Source organism: Copadichromis virginalis, linkage group LG2, assembly GCF_057382275.1.
Source record: "Copadichromis virginalis isolate Kocher_CV1m ecotype Utaka linkage group LG2, C_Virginalis_male_GT1.1, whole genome shotgun sequence".
Lineage (NCBI taxonomy): Eukaryota > Metazoa > Chordata > Actinopteri > Cichliformes > Cichlidae > Copadichromis > Copadichromis virginalis.
In genome coordinates, this window is record NC_140619.1 from 21,752,399 (window position 1) to 21,769,383 (window position 16,985).

The 16,985-nt window shown below is 40.5% G+C and overlaps 1 protein-coding gene across 4 annotated transcripts; it reads right to left on the minus strand.

The window, feature by feature from the left end:
- Positions 1 to 1,131: 1,131 nt before the first annotated feature.
- On the minus strand, positions 1,132 to 6,841 carry cfap100 (cilia and flagella associated protein 100). Of its 4 annotated transcripts, none has more exons than XM_085473425.1 (15): positions 6,779 to 6,841; positions 6,581 to 6,671; positions 5,397 to 5,497; positions 5,038 to 5,248; positions 4,890 to 4,954; positions 4,159 to 4,322; positions 3,660 to 3,740; positions 3,320 to 3,489; positions 3,130 to 3,202; positions 2,704 to 2,746; positions 2,451 to 2,605; positions 2,172 to 2,301; positions 1,891 to 2,093; positions 1,540 to 1,633; positions 1,132 to 1,438 (listed from the first exon to the last, which is right to left on the minus strand). In XM_085473425.1, exons 4-15 carry the CDS (start codon positions 5,243 to 5,245, stop codon positions 1,313 to 1,315), a joined length of 1,512 nt encoding a protein of 503 aa, XP_085329551.1. In that variant the 5' UTR covers positions 5,246 to 5,248; positions 5,397 to 5,497; positions 6,581 to 6,671; positions 6,779 to 6,841; the 3' UTR covers positions 1,132 to 1,312. The 4 variants fall into 4 exon arrangements, with proteins under 4 accessions (XP_085329551.1, XP_085329541.1, XP_085329525.1 ...); XM_085473415.1 differs by lacking the exon at positions 6,581 to 6,671 and adding an exon at positions 5,703 to 5,780 and having other exon boundaries at positions 6,779 to 6,817; XM_085473399.1 differs by lacking the exon at positions 6,779 to 6,841 and adding an exon at positions 5,703 to 5,780 and having other exon boundaries at positions 6,581 to 6,645.
- Between the last annotated feature and the right edge of the window lie 10,144 nt (positions 6,842 to 16,985).

Genomic DNA, 16,985 nt, shown 5'->3' on the forward strand with positions numbered 1-16,985 from the left:
GTTGTTCTTATTTTCTTCAATCAGTGATGAATAGTAAGATGTTCTGGCTTTGCGGAGGGCTTTCTTATAAAGCAGCAAACTATTTCTCCAGGCTAAATGATGATCCTCTAGATTTGTGACACGCCATTTCCTCTCCAGATTACGAGTCATCTGCTTTAGGGTACGTGTTTCAGAATTATACCACGGAGTCAGGTACTTCTGATTTGAGGCCTTAGTTTTCACAGGAGCTACAGTATCCAGAGTCGTACGTAGTGAGGAGGTGAAATTATTAACGAGATAATCGACCTCTGTTGGGGTAGCGTTCAGATAGCTGCTTTGCTCTGTGTTGGTACAGGGCATTGGAGATGATAACAGTGGGTGGATTATATTCTTAAACTTAGTTACAGTGCAATGATCATAGGGTATGTATTTTATGTTCTCCCACTCCTCCAAGATGCATCAATCAGTCTGAATCAAACCTACTTTATATAGACTGCTGAGGGTACCAGTATCATCAACATATATATAGCTTTTGGGAATATATTTGATTCATTCATGATTCATTAATTTGTTTGCTATGTGTGAACAGACATTTTTTTTCATCTGAAAATATACAGTGGTATAATGGAGATTAAAAACTAACATGAGAAATTTACACATGTGTTTTCATACATGAGCGAAGCAATTAAATGTCACACACCTGAGAAAACCTACCAGTGTGGTAGGGGTATTCACTTGACAAATTGTTTTTTTTTTAAGGTTAACTTTGTGTTTATTGGCTAGAGTGAATAACTACTATTTTCTCCCATATTTTTAATAGCATTTACTGTATGCAGTTCTGCTTTTTCCCCCTTCCAGCAATATGGGAGGCCCTTGCTGGGGGTCTCATCCTGTTAAAAGGGAGCTCTTCCTTCCCACCACTGAAGTGCTGCTCATATGGGATTGTCCATGTGACATTAGCTTCAAACTCTAATATCACATGGTCTTCACATAAAGCACCTTTAAACAATTGTATAAAGAAACTAGAAAAAGCTTAAAAAATGCTTAAACATGTTTGAAATATTCAAAGCTCAGCTTTCTAAATGATCTTAATTGCATAAGATTAGCAAAATATCAGCGAGTTTAAGAATAAAAGGCAACAAAACCAAAACGTTTACCACAGTTAGATGGCTTTATTCTGCACTCCAACGCTAAATTTGTAGTATCTCAGCTCATATTGACTTACTGACATGTCATGATTGTGGCATCTGTGTGATAATACATGATCACTCATCAGCCTGTGCGTCTGAGGCATGATAGCACTTTCAGTTATTTTCTTTGTATTTTTTTTTTATCAGTCCGTGTTCTCAGGGCCAAAGAGGTGTTCGTGAATCTCATCTTGAGCTGGGATGCTGTCCATGTTGCTGACTTTGACTCTCTGGGTAACAGGCATATATCTGGGCATGAGCTTTTTCCCACTCTGAAAGAAAATCCCGAAAGTGTGCAACTGAATCAGTTTCTTTAAAAGTTGTAAGTCAGAAAAACTAAACTGGAGAATAGTGTTAATGGAAAAAGACCCACGATTTTCTTGGAGTCAGCCAGCGATCTCTCCGAGTACCTCCTCATCCTTTCTTTCTGTTTTTCTCTCTGCTCTCTCAGCTTGTCTTCACGCTCCCTGCAACATGTTGTAGAGAGAGTGGGAGGGTGTTTATATAACACTGCACTGTAATTTATGCTAAGACTGGAAATAATACATTCAAGAAGAAAAAAAAACAAAAGCTAGTTTCTAATCAAGGAATTCTGTTTTTACCATAGAGCCTCACAGTTCTGCAGCTGTTACTGAAAATATTTCAAGTTTTTTTTTTACAGGTGAAAAATTCAATAGCCAAGTGGGCTGAGGGTGGAACATTGAGCCACTGAGGCACACAGTACCTGGTCCTCCTCTCGCTGTCCTTGATCTTCTTCATTAACTCCAGTTTTTCTTCAGGGATGCTCTCAAGGCTCTGCAGTAGTAAAGACAGCCGCTTCTCAATGTTGGTCAGCTTCTCCAAAGTGTTTAGTTTGGTCATCCTGTCATCCATGCAGCTGCGGTGCACCTCTGCCACCTTCTCGCTCAGAGCATCCAGTAACACATCCTGTGGGTAAGCGAAGTGATTACGAGGCCTGTAAAAGTCACCAAGTGCAGCTTGGTGCAGCGGTGTATTCTGTGTTACCTGGTCCTGTGTATTCAGGGACACGTGGAGAAGGACCTTCCGCTCAAGCCTGGCTCCTCTCGCCTTCTCCTTCTCGATTCTCTCCTTCATTTCATTTATCTGCATTGTAATTTGTTTTTCATCCTTTTCACTTGACAGAAAGAAAGCAGCAATGAGAAAAGAGGGCAGCTGGAATAACCAGAAAACAGTAAAACCCTGAGTGTTATAAGAGCTCTGAAGCTGCAAGCAAAAAGAGATTTAGCCACTGCGTAATGTAACAGAGCCATGTGACATGCTTACTGATTCTTCTTGGTTGTTTTCAAGGACTGTTGGAGCTGCTCCAGAGTCTCCTCCACCCTCGTAGAGTTCTGAATCAGGGACAGGTTCTGCTCCGTCAGCTCTGTCATCAGATCCAGCAGCTGCTGGGGATCAGTGAAATACAGCTCTGGCTCATCCTACAGAGAGGTGGGTAAGACATACCACTGTCAGTACTGGGAAGAAATATTCAAGCTGCTCCTTTAGTTAACGTAAGATAGGATCGGGAAAAACTGACCTCATAATCTGAGCTGTCACTGTCCAATTTAGGATCTGTGACTCTGCAATGTAAGAGTTTTACACCTGTGAGAGAAGTTACAGCAACACTGGAGAGGATTTTAAATGTGATCTTCTAGTTTTTCTTTATTTTGCGGTTGTTGTTTGAAATACAAAACCTCTTTCTGGCAGAATTGTTGCGACTGTGCTCATGTAGCTCATATATTGTTGCCAGTCACTGCTGGTCTTTCATTTTCACGTTTTTCCTGTACAGGTTGTGAAGGCTTACAACGAGGGTGGCTTGTTTCAGACAGAGGGTGAATTGAGGGTGCTCCTAAGTGCTTAACTACCACATTCAGCACTACATCAAAACTATGACACAAACAGTGGATGTGCAGAAATATTAAACAAAGCCATGAGTGAAATGAGAGTGCTGGTGCTCCCTTACAGACTGTCACTGTGGGCTGGGGACAACCTGGTCTCCTGGATGGACGTCAGCTGTCTGCCTGGAGTCTCCAAACCTGCGTGCATGTTAATAAATGAAAGAATCATTTAAGTCAATTGCAGGACATTAAGCAGAGTACCGCCATGCTGGTCTCTGTTGCCTATTTTATGGTGATTTACTGGGCATTACTTGCCATTCCTAATAGCAGTGTCTTTAAGCTCCCTGTTCTGGTCCTCCTTGGTGCCTTTACAAGACATAACCTTTGACCTCTGGGCCTCCTGCCACTCTGGAGGAGACAGCTTGAATAGAAGGTCCTTATAACTCTTGTAGTCTACCAGGATTTCTTCAAAGCTGGCAAGTTCACTGTGCAGAAGAAAGACTACATTAAAATCTACACAACATAAAAACTGTATCTTCGAGGGAAACCACCTTTAGCGCCTCTGTGTTCACCTTCTGGATAAACATGCTGACGGACTGAGACAGGGGTGATGCCCACACACATTTGATTTTTTTCAAGATGATCTGAATGCTACCTTTTTATGGTGAGTATTTCAGCAGTTAGCCTCCTGATTTCATTGTTCTTCTCCTGTGTTGACCTGGCCTCCTGTTCATACCTGGCAGCAGAGACAAACACAACTATTTGCAAAGGAACCTTTTAATCATCAGTACAGGTACGGCAGAAGATAAGATAAGATAAGATAAGATAGAACTTTATTAATCCCTCGGGTGGGTTCCTCTGGGAAATTCGACAACTAGAAATAAGCGTGTTCAGGATTCTTTGCATATTTTTTTGCATACTCTTGCACATTGTTCTTTATTCTCCTTTTATGAGCTGAGAAACAGCAACCAAACATTCTTATTATAAAAAAAATACTTATTTTAAAATCTATGAGTACTGCTGGTATAAACATCGACATCAGTCAGCATGATTTATGTACATCACAGTGGTGCATCCCTAAAACACTATTTTATGAAAATGTGATTTTAAATTGAACAGAGACGCTAACAGGATAGCCACTGTTTAATCCTTACAGTGTTCTGGCCTCCACAGACTTCTTCTCATTCTCCCTGAGAAACTCTTCAAATCTGACATTGTCTCTCTCAATGCTCCGCTCCAGGTGTTTCAGCAACTTCTCTTCCTTTGCTATGGCCTCGTCCATCCTCAAAATCTCAGACCTCTTTGTCATCACGGATAACTGAGGAAAGGAGGACGAGAAGAAGATGAAGCCAGACTTCTATAATCTTACATGATGCATATTATTGTAATAGTAATTAATAATAATTTCCCTGTCTGTCTGTCTATCTGAGATGACTTTAGTAAGAGAACAGAAGTGGATCATTCATTCAAGCAGTCATCTGCTTGATCTAACTCATGGGGAACATTCAAAAGCACATACACAGAAGAAGATACACATGTGTGTTCAATTCTATTGTCATAATTTTCATAACTCATGTTGAAAACATTAAAAGCTGGTGGCGCTGAGTTTAAATGACGTGAACATTCACCAGGTGAGGTTAGAACAGTAGGCCTGACCCAAAATGAAGACCTAAAGAGGATTTATTAACCTTTTCTGCATTAACTTGACTTTGTCTCATTCGGCTGGATCTATAAGGCTACATCAGAGGAAAAGTTTTTATTTAACTAGAACAACCTGTTTTAGTTCAGTAGCTGAGTTTGGATGATAGTTATCCTCCATTAATACTAGACAGAGCGCTGATTCAAAAAACATGACAGCATATTAGCAACTGTTGAAATCATTTACCTCCAACACAGCTTTCTGTCGTTCCAGGGAGATTAAGGCATGCTTGTTGTCTTTTGTTACTTTTTCTGGGGACAGAGGACAAACAACATGTTAAATTGATCGTATCTGTTCACATATATTTTGAATTTTCTACTCCTCTTCCACTTACCTTGTTTCATTCGTCCACCAGATGTTTGCTTAGGGGGAACTGTCCTACTCTTGATTGGTTTTAGATTCGTCATCTTCTCATTTCCCCCCTTCTTCTCCTCCTCCGCCTCGTCCTCCACTTCTCCCACCAGCTCATTCTTCAGCTTGGCCGTCACTCTTGCAGCGTGGGTTGTCTTCTCATCAATTGGCAGAGCGAGGAATTTACGCATCTCCTGAGCACAAAGGGCGAACAGCAGCATGACTTTAACACAACAAAGATCCATTTTTCACTTTTAGAAAATGCTGCCATGCCAGTATAATGCGTGGAGAGAAAATCTGTCATTTGGACATACATAAATGTGCAAAAGCACGCTCACAAACCTCTTTACGGTCCTCTCTTTCGTTTACACGCAGCAGAAAAATGCTGTTGCCGTCTGGCACTTTGAACGGGCTCAGCTGAGTCCCTCTCTTCCTCCTTGTCCCTACACACGTTGGGAATAAAAGATAAAAACAACAAAAGTTGCAACACTTTCTGTTATTTCTTTTTATTCTACAACTCAGTTTTATTTTACAAATCTCTCTTCTCTCTGATGAAAACATATTTGAAATGCAGCACAAACCAATCATGATGCGCTGACAGTACACACACTGTAATGTGTAAAGCACGACTTTATAAAAGAAGCTTACTAAGCTGCGGCGATGACATATCTGAGGTGCTTCTGACATCAGGGGTTGAACTAGCTTAGCATTTAATGTGGCTGCAGGCTGGGAAAAGAAAAAGTTATTCTTGGCAGAACAGGAAGTTACATTTCTGAACGTTTCACACCGTAAAAGCCAGATGGATGTCCTCTGGTGAAGGCGTCCTGGCAATTTCCACCTACAAGATTCCTTAATCGTATTTATTTGTTTTACATTCTTTCCTAAATCTTAAAACGCCTCTTATAACCGACAGTTTTATTTTCAAAATACATTTACTATCATTAAAGGCATTGTGTGTGTTTTCATACTAATTGGATCTATTTTGGTTGGAAACGTGGCGTGATCTCTATAATGTCATCAGGCTCTGTGTAATGATACAAATATAAAGGTCAGGGGAAGAGGCCCAATCAAACATCTGTGTGTGGGTGAGGGGCTTAGATGATTAGATGATTACTTAAAGGATGTTATTCTTGTTTTCTCTATATTTTTTATATGTTAAATAAGTATTCTTAAACATGTATTCTGTATATATGTTTAAGTGACGTTGAAGGTGTCAGTTGGTATGTGTTAGTGCCAAATGGGCTGATGTGCTTTTCTTCTCACCGCAGGTTCTGGGCAAAAAAGTGTCTTGTTGACGCCAGAGATTAGAGAAGTAATTATAGTATTATAGTACTTGGCACACTAATAATGTTTTGCTATAAAACATTTTTTTAGGAGTTTCTGGTAATGTGTTAAAGACGCTTTTCAAAAGTAAAGTATGTTCAATGTGTCATAAAGACAGTGAGTAAGTGAGTCAAATCCTACAGAAACAGTGTAAATAATTAATAAATTAATTTAAAAAATACACTTTTTTTAAATAACTTTACCCCTAAGTAAGGGCTCGTCTTTGCTGTTGAAATGTGACCGTCCTCCTGTGATTACACCAGCAGCAAGCAAACGCAAGCAAACCCTGCCAAACTACAGATAAATAAACGAAGTTAGTGATAAATAAAAAAGGTCAAGCTGCTGCAAAAGACAGATTTAAGGACATATTTTTATTGGTATTCATAATAAAGCTAACTCACCGTCTTATAATGCTGTAGGTAAACAGTATAGATCGCAGCTAGCCGCCCCGCTGGCTCTGTATACCGTTGTCATGGTGAATGTTGCCTTCAGGGCCTCCTTGTTATTTCTCCCTTAATATTTAGTCTTTTGTATAAATAAATAGGGAGGATGTCTATATTTGTATTGCTAGTTTAGTAAATGTGATGAAAAACAAACTAATTTAAGAGAACAGTTACTTGTTATTCTGAAACACTATAAGCATATTACAGGAAATGGTTTTCAAGCTGGCTCTTCAGTTCTGTGGACCATGTTTGTTCTCCACTAGATGGCATGAACATATCACAAAATCCATCTCAGGCCTCTCTGCACTGGATTGCCTTCTTATGAGGGACCCAGGTTCCAAGATTAAAGAAAAGAAATAAATGTTTGTAGCTAGAACCTGTTTCGTCCTTATTTAACTCCCCACCACTTTATCTTTCACTTCATCATGTGTATCAGTGAATATACTTAGAATCAGATACTGTATATTTTCTTCCCACGCATCCACACATGACCCTGCACATCTCCGCTCAACAAAGCAGCCCACACACTATGCTTGCTTGTAGGAAATCCCAGTGTCAGATTGTCAGGTTAAAGTAATGCAAACACATGGGGGAGTGTTGGCTCACACAACAGAAGGGGGCATGTTGTGTAAGAAAACAGAAATGGTGTCTTATTCACATTTGAAGGAATGGCTTCAAGAGCAGGGATAGATTGGAAATCAGAAAGAAGCAGAGGCTCAAGGCTTTTCTCCAAATTCCCAATGTTTCCCTTCCAGAATTCCTCAACTCTCCAGTAGAGAGGGGGAAAAACTTTCTGAAGTGTACAGCTGCACAGAAACATGATTTGTACTGTACATAAGACTACCATATAATGCTATAAGTGCATTAGAGTATCTTATGGAACAGTACAGATTACTTCTAACTCCCCCGCTTATGCAGCCCAAAGACAGTGGATATTTGCTATTATATAAGAGGTGAACATTCAGCCTTCTGTGCAAGGCAAGACCAACAGCTTTCCTTCAATCAGAGTCCATGCAGCCACCTTCAATTAACCCAAACTATCTAACCTGAGAAATGATTACACACAGAACATATAATGATTTGAATACTGTAAGAACTGAGTCCCACCCCCATCTCTTACAGTTTAACTGAGTTGGTTGAGTAAAAAACAAAACAAAAAACTGGACTCCTGTCATGAAGCAAACGTTACAGCAGAGTTGGAGCTGCCACACTGTCGAGCAGCTGTTCAGAGATGCACACTGTGCTTATGTCCATACGACTGAACAGCGGGGTTTCAAACGCAGCCAACATTTTATAGTGTGTGGCTGGTTTGTAAGCGTGCCTAAGCATTATAATATATTATAAATCCACTTCTGATCAAATTATTCACACATATATAAATGCTTTCCTATAGCATTTCATCATCATTCATATTAACAGTTAAATGGTTTAGTGATATCTGTGCATACTGCTGTAAGTATCAGTAAGGAGGTCTGCTAATGACCCGTGAAAGTGACATATTTTCATACAGATGTACAGCACAGTACAAATCTTGAGCGTCATTCCATTTCTTTATATTTTGCTTCCAAAGAGCTCGACTTTCCTGTATTTGATTAGTGTTTCTCCAGGACATCTGAAGGAGCATAAAAGAAGAGGCAGACCTTAAAAACGATCTACGGCAGATGAAGAGTGTCTGATAGTCACATTCTTAACGAAGAACCAAAAGCCCAACAAAGACCTGACACAGGAGCTGACAGTCAATCTGACCGTTAAGCTGATCCATCTACTGTTCCCCGAGGCCTCATCAGAAATGTTCTCAGTGGTGGCTGTCAAGAAACCGTTCTTAAGGAAGGGAAACAAGGAGCGAACCTTTGGTTCACGTTATCATCATTAATGGAGGAGTTCAGGAGAGAGGGGAGTGGGTGCAGACAATCGAGGGCTGCTTTTCAGACAGTGTTGTTGGGAGTCTTGCCAAAATTGCACTTATTGCAGTCATTCATATTCAGTTATTTACAAATCAATACATATTATCCTAATGTTGGTGTAGTCAAAATAGACATCTCCCATGCTACCCTCATCTAATTTTTTACTGCACTACAAACTTCTTAAAGTCCATTTAAAAAGAGCAAACAAAACAAAACAAATCTATAAAAAATACAACACTATTCCCTTCAAAGTAAATACTCCAGAGAGCTGCCTTGATGGGAGGTTTGTGCTTTGACAGTGCTTCTTGTTTTTTAATGCATTCTTGATAGCAGTAATTGTGGTTTAAAGAAAACACATGAAAAAGTGTTCTAGGGTACAAAAGCCTCTCCTTGTCTTCTTTGTGGATTTCGATGCTTAAAAAAAATCAAATTAACATTAATGTTCATTTGCATGATTTTGGATTAGACACGTGTCAGAGCTTTCAGTCATAACCTTAAAACACTAAATGCACTGTTACCAAGATATCACCCTTTGCTTCAAAATCATTTTCTGCATGCATTTGTCTGCAGTGTGTGTAGTGTGTTGTGTTGTGTCATTGGGAAAAAGCTGTAGGACTATAAAGTCCAATGAGAAGTCTCACTTTTTCACTCTTACACACTGTAGAAGCATTTCAAATAATACTCATGTCATTTAAATATTAAATAAATCAAGGCTGAGATTGGCAGAGCCTCAAATGAAAATGCTCAATTGATTATATCAGAATCAGAATCAGAATCAGAATACTTTATTGATCCCTGGGGGAAATTATTTTTTGTTACAGTGCTCCATTTTAAACCAACATTAAGACAAGACAGACAATACGCTAACTAAGAATAGTACAATATATACATATATATACATACATACATAAGTCACTTATTTGGCATTGATTGTCTGTATCTAAAAACAATCTGGTTAATTGAATTAATTATTGCTGTGTGAACTGGGAATTCAGAAAGGCACTTTCTAAATATAGGACACTCCAAAGCATGTCTAATGCTAGTTTACACAGAGTAATAATTAAGTGGGAAATGAGCAAAGCTTCAACTTGACATAAAGCACAGAAAGAAATTGAGACATTATTCAAATTCTCCATATATCTATCACCAGACCTCGCTGTGTTTATACACTTGTCTTTCATGCAAAGATGGTAACAGCATTAACATTTTAATTTTCCTCTATTTGTGAAAAAAAAAAGATCAATGAATGCTCCAAGACAGTAAGGACAGTAACTGACTGGACTAAATTAAATAATACAATATATTACATAGTTATAAATATAAGACATAGCTCAAATATATACAAATAACTCAATTATAAAAATCCAGAATATTACTGAGATTAAATATATATGATTTACTCTAATCTGTAAAACTTGGTTATTTGTTATTTTCACTGCAGAGGATATGCAAAGGCTATAACTATTGCACTGTGTATTGTGCATTTTGCATTAGAGGAGTTGTACAGGCAGGAATGATTTCCTGTGTCGTTCAGTGGTGCATTTGTGTAATCTCAGCCTCTCACTGAAAGTGCTCCTGTTACTGGCCAGCACATCATGGAGTGGGTGGGAGGTGTTGTCCAGCATTGACCGTATCTTGGACAACATCTGCCTCTCTGACACCACCTTAAGGGAATCCAGCTCCATCCCCACAACATTATTGGCCTTGTGGATCAGTTTATTAAGTTTGTTGGCATCTGCGATCCTCAACCTGATGCCCCAGCATGCAACAGCATAGAGGCTGGGACTGGCCACAACAGACTTATCAGCTCTCTCTTCATCACGATAGCATCCGCATCACTGCAGCTGCAGCACCAATCCGTCTGTCGATCTGCCGCTCCCTTCTCCCATCACTCATGAACAAGACCCCCAGATACATAAACTCCTCCCCTTGAGGCAGGAACTCGTCCCTGAACCAGAGAGGACACTCCACCCTTTTCCAGCTGAGGACCATGGCCTCAGATTTGGAGGTGCTGATTCTTGTTCCCACCAGAACCGGTGACAAAGGGCAGCACTGGGTGAGCCCATCACCCACCGGAAATGATTCAGATTTATTGCCGGCTATGCGGACCAAACTCTTGCAACGGTTGTATAAGGATGGCCCATATGCCCATAGCAATGGGCCAGACACCCTATACTCCCACAGGACACCTCGAGGGACACGGTCAAATGCCTTCTCCAAGTCTACAAAACACATGTAGACTGGTTGGGCAAACTCCCATGCACCCTCAAGTATCCTCAAGAGGGTAAGCAGTTGTCCTCCAAGACCCACCACCTGTAAGTAGAAGGACAGTAATCACTCCGACCTCAGCAACCCAACTCTGTCTTTAGTCAGGGGGATATAGTAGGCCGTGGCCTGCAGAGAGAGACAAAATATAACAGCATCATCATTATACAATTCACAGAGCAGTAAACTATCCATCATCATGCACACTCAGGCTTTTGGAAAAAAAGAGTTCAGAAGTTTATTTACAAAATCCACAGTGCAATATATATACAAGGTGTGGGGCAGAGGGTCAAGGGCTTCAGGGACAGGAAGGGTATCTACACACTTGACACACTCCTCTTCTTGCTTGCACACTCGCAAGTACCGGTCCGTGGCCCAGGGGTTGGGGACCGCTGGTCTGGACTTTCTTGAGATAGACCAGGCTGCACCCACCTGTCAAACAGGTGGAGGCTCACCAAGACATGCAGAATGAAGTCGTTGCCACCTCTCACCTCCTTCATAGAAACTGTCACTCCAAGAGGGGGAGGGCTGTGAGGCACCGCCCCTGTCCCCCCAGCACCCCCTGCCAGACCCCACCTTTTGGAAAGCCCTGAGAGTGGGGAACCTGTGAGTTTTGTATGTCCGCTCAGGCACAGTCCATACTTCATCTGTAGGCAATTTCCATCATAAGTGGTGGTCATGGAGGGGGTGTCAGGTGGCGGAAGGTGGTGCCTAAATGGCTCTCCTCTTCTGAGATTGTGTAACAACTTAGGTCAATGTAGTCTAAGCATCTTGGAAAGAAAGGAACTGAACGTCTTTTAATTTCTTGGAGATGGTTGCTCAAACGTAAGTATTTTATTGTGAAGCTGCTTAGATTGTCATGACCCCACATTTTCTTTTTGTTCTCTCTCTCTTTCCCGTGTGTGTGTGTTATGTGTGTTTGTGTGATGATCGGAAACTTATGTTGGATCTGAATCTGTTCCTGGATTCCTTCCTCCTGGTTGTCATCCGTCACAGCCCATGTAGAAGATGGAGAAGTTCATTGCCCATAAAGGGCTGATAGGCCAGCATGGATGCCTAAGTTTGTGTATGATAACTTGTGAATGAAGCGACGTATTATTTTGAAATTGATACTGTAGGTGTATCTATTAAAAATCACAGATGTGTTCAGATATCAGTGACCTCCAACCTCAACGTGAGACGTCAAGGCAGAAGTGCTAAAAACTGGATGGCCACTTGAAGCTTGGAGAGTGTAGAGTCCCTGTAGAGTTCATTGTAAACTCAAATTGTAAACTTTGAAGGGTAAAAAAGAAAAAATCTTACAGCCTGTCACTAAAAAGTGTTTACAACAACTTTAGTTGTGAATTACGAGTCCAGTTGCTTTGAGTGACAAGTATCCCATCAAAAGCTTAGCAGAGCCAGGCCTGCACAACCACAAGCATGAGCCATGCAATGTGGTTCATGCTTTCCATGCTGTCAGCATTCACAGCCGTGTGCGTATGCAGATATGAGGTAACAATTAGGAAGTTAATAGATACATTGGAGATGCTCACCTCAGTACTGTAACCGGCCTGTATTTTTGACAATTTATTTGTTTACTTACATGTATCTACATTAGCCTGAATATACTTCACTGGGCAAATACTTTATCACAGATTATAAACTGGTTTGTTGAGGCTGTTGAAGCGCTTTCTGGTTACACCGGCATAGTATACCGGGAGGAGACTGATTGAGCTTATAATAGGGAGATTATATTGCTTGGCTGGCTTGGGAATGCCTCGGTGTGGATCTGAATTGTCACGGTGACCCAGTATGTGTAAATCCTAGTTAAAGTTAATATTCTTTGATTTATTGTTATTCATAGTTTTGGTTTATTGTTTTCTGCTTATGTTATACTTATAGTTTGATGGCCTTAGCGCTCTGTCTCTGTGAATTCCCCGTGTTCCACATTTCTCTTTTAGTTACCTTTGTTTCTGAGATCCATGCCCCCTCTGGCTCTGTCATGGTCATGAGTCTGTGATCCAGTGTTTTGTGTTTTTGAATTATTAATATTCCTTGATTTCATTGTTATTTATAGTTTCTAGTCTCTTGCTTTGTGTCTCAGTGCCTCCCCTGTGTTCCATGTGTTCCTTCTGGTCTCCATTGTCTCTATGTTCGTGTATTTCCTGTTTTACTTTGACTGTCTCACATCATATGTTAGTGTGTTCAGTTTTGCTTCCTCCCTGTCTCATTAGGTATGTCCGAATTCATAGGCACCATCCTTTGGAGGACCCGGCCCTCGCGGTCTACGTGGGCCGGGTCCCAGCGTTGCCAACTTAGCTACTTTGTCGCTATATTTAGTGAGTTTTTGGATCCCCTTAGCGACTTTTTTCTAAAATTGACTAGTGACAAATCTGGTGACTTTTTCTGGTGTTACTGGAGACGACTTTTTGACCTGAAAGCACGTACTGCCAGAGTGCCTATTTTATCCAGACAAAGGAGGATGGTTGGAATTGTGAGATTAAAAAAACAATAATTGCTAAAAGAAATTTAATTTGTAGTTCTAAATATATTCTGAATGCTTTTAGGGTGTTTTTTTACTCACGTTATGTTTCTTCCACAATGTTATTTCTCTCTCCTACACCGTCTATTACAATTACATAGGCATGACCAACTATGCCAATTAGGCGATGACGACTTCTAGCGACTTTTAGGGCAGGTCCTTCGAAGACCGAGAGCACCGGAGGTACGAGGCCTTCAGATTTGCGTCACCAGCTGTCTCGGTGGAGTTGAATAAACTCAGCCATCTGCTCCTCGCTCACTAAAATATAAAGGACATTGAAGTAAATTCTCGACCATCTCACGCTTCTGTTTAATCTGTTTTCTGTTTGACGTTTATTCAGTTGAGTGAAAACTATAACTTTAATCTCAGCCAAACTGATTTACTCATGAACAAATAAAACACTGAAAAAAGCCAAACACAACATTTTTTAAGTTATCTAAGTGACTTAAATATTGTGTTTAACCTGAGTAGCGAAAGACTGCGGGAGGTCGAACCGGCAACCTTCCAATTACGAGACGAACTGCCAACTCTTGAGCCACGATCGCCCCCGACATTGCACCGACATTGCACCTTTACCCCAATTTCAGCCTGTCCATATATGTTACATTAGTCCCAGAAGTTCTAATGAATTGACATGTTTTTATTTATATATATATTTTTTTGCATTTGCAAATTTTAAAACTTGTAAATGAAATGTACCTCTGTCAGCGGGAATGTACAACTAAATATTCGGGGGATTCATCCATGCCTGTCAGCTTTGATCCCAGCAGAATTAATCCTCACGTAATTAAAAACTCGTTAGCAGACAGACGTCTGGTCTTGTCTGGAGGAAAGGCTATTTGTATTTCGATAGTCGCGGTGTCAGTTTGGCAGCAAAAGGACATCTTAAAAGGAAACGATTAACTGGTTAGCTGAAATGAAAAAGACATGGATGTTTTTTTTATTCCTTCTGGCAGCTTTGTGGGGACCACTCTTGTGGCAGATGTAACCTATCCCTGTACAGCGTTGCCTTGTGCGTCTCTGCCTGATGAACAGCGGACTATTCACAACTTTAGTTTAATATACTATGAAAAGACTTTAATAGTTGTAAATGTGTAGTCGCTTGTACCTCAGGAAAGATAATTGCCACAGAGATTGCAGAGAATTACTGGATCCACCTCTTGGACCAAACCTCTAATGACGAAGGATAATGAGCTCTTTCACCTTGGCCCACAAATTTCCTTCATTTAAAACCAGTAATCGTTCCAAATCTGGAATCGTTTGCTCTGTGAGGATAATAATAGTCTTTGATACTTGTTATTCATCTGGGGGGGATTAAAGAGATAATGTGATTGACTTTGATCGTTTGGTGTCCAGAGTTTTGTTTGGACACCACAGGACAGTGTGAAGATGGATAACGGTCCATATTTGGGGAGTTCAGTGCTTCGAGAAAAGCTCAACACGTGGAGCTGCTTTTGCATTAAACCACCAGTGATGCAGTTCAAAGCCAGGCACTTTAACACCTAGAATTTAAATGTCAAGAAAGGTTTTTCCGCCTCTAATAGCTGCATGGTTTGCAGCATGAGGCCGCTTGCTAATGTCCATCATCCTCCAGCTATACGGACTGGTGCTCTAAGTGCACAGTTTAAAAGTCGACTTATGGCAAAGAATTTCTCATCACTGAAGTGTAAAAATAGATTAGGATTTAATCAGAAGACAACTGCATGCAAATCATTTTCCCTTGAAGTGCTTTGCCACTCAAGGGACTGAAAATGAAGGAGATTTGGGTTAGATTCCTTATGGCGGGCATTTCACTCCTCTGAGATTTTCCCGTTTTTTTCCCTGTCTTTTTCTCTTTCTGCCACACACAAAACTACAGCAACTCCATTCACTGCTTAAAATGACCCCATTCATTGTTAAAAACAAATGTACGACTCAGTGTGGTGTAAAATCAGTGTTCCAAAGGTTTTGAGGTTGTATTACTGAAAGTTGAGGCACACATGAAAAGCCCAGTGGGCCTGTACCTGTAGAATATCATTACTGTTAAAGATGCACATTTGTGTGGGGGCTGTATTAGTGGAGCAGTATAAATCAGTTTGACATGATGAAGCACTGTGGAAATGTGGTCAGTACTGTCATGGTTACTCTGCGGCCTTCAGTTGAAAGATCTTTTTTTCCCTCCAAACTGGACCATTATTTTGAAATGCTGCACACATGGCTGCTTATAACTATAAACATTCTTCATTCAACAAAGTAGAGCATGGGAAATTTGAACATCTTGAGAATTACAAGAATTCTTCTGGAAATTAAAATTTTGCCAGCAAGTGCCTCTCATCGCTGCTGAGTTGGACTTCCAACCTGCAACTTTTGATTTATTGTCTGCTGTCACTGCTCTTATAAGCATTGCTTTATCAGGAAAACCTCTCCAATGAATTCACTGTATTTTATTTAGTTTTATTTATTTACTCTACAGCATTACAGTGAGAAACCCATTGATCAAAAGATCCTTTGTTAGCAGCGCTTAGTGATGGTGAGGAAAGAACTCCTCTTTGACAGGAAGAAACTTCCAGCAGAACCAGATCCAGTGAGGAGCAGCCAGGAGTGGCTGCAGCTCTGGAGGTAGAGCAGGTCATCTACTGGTTGGTGGTTCAATCCCTGGCTGCCCCAGTCTGCATGCCAAATATCCCTGGGTGAGATACTAACCCCAAGTTGCTGTCCGATGCATCCATTGGAGTATGAATGTGTGTGAATGATAGGAAGCACTTAAAAAGCATGCTTGTGTGAATGTGTGAATGCAGCATGTTGTATAAAGTGAGTGCTCTGGGAGACTAGAAAAGCGCTATTTAAGAATCAGTCCATTTACCATCTGATGAAACTGGTTTGGAGATGAGGAAAAGTGATGTCATTAGAAGGATAATCTGTCAGGAGTTTAAAAAAAAGAAAAACAAATTGAAAACGAAAAATTCATTATTTACATTCGCAAAACAAAACATAGAACCGTATAAACTGTAGTTCCTAGGATCATTGTGCTGTTGCATGACCCAGTTTGCCCCAAGCTTTATTTCTCGGACAGATGGCGAACATGGTCGACTTGATGACTGCAAGGTAACGAGGTGCTGTGGGTGTAAAACAAGCCTATATCATCACACCTCCACCACCATGCTTGGTATGAAGTCGTAAAGTCTCTCTGGTAATCCTTCCTGACAAGGCATAATGGCTTTGTTAGGAAGGATTGGCTGATGCTATTAATTACTAGTTATTAGCATTAGCTAGTTATTAGCATTAGCTAATAACTCCAAAAATACATCATATGAAAGAGGCATGGCACATGAAGTATTTTCAAATCTACTGTATAGGATATATTGTTTAGGGGAAATCGTGAGAACATGTCCAGGTACAACCTGAGATGCTAGCAAACAAAGAAGTTATTGCTGATAGAGTTTTTCCCCCTCAGTTGTAAAATGTTTTTAGGGTACTGTATAGTCACCCTGCTGCA

Coding starts and splice junctions, on each gene's coding strand:
- cfap100 (XM_085473415.1), bottom strand. Junction 3,490..3,659: donor GAAATACTCACCATAAAAAG/GTAGCATTCAGA, acceptor TCTTCTGCACAG/TGAACTTGCCAGCTTTGAAG. Junction 3,203..3,319: donor AGACACTGCTATTAGGAATG/GCAAGTAATGCC, acceptor ACATGCACGCAG/GTTTGGAGACTCCAGGCAGA.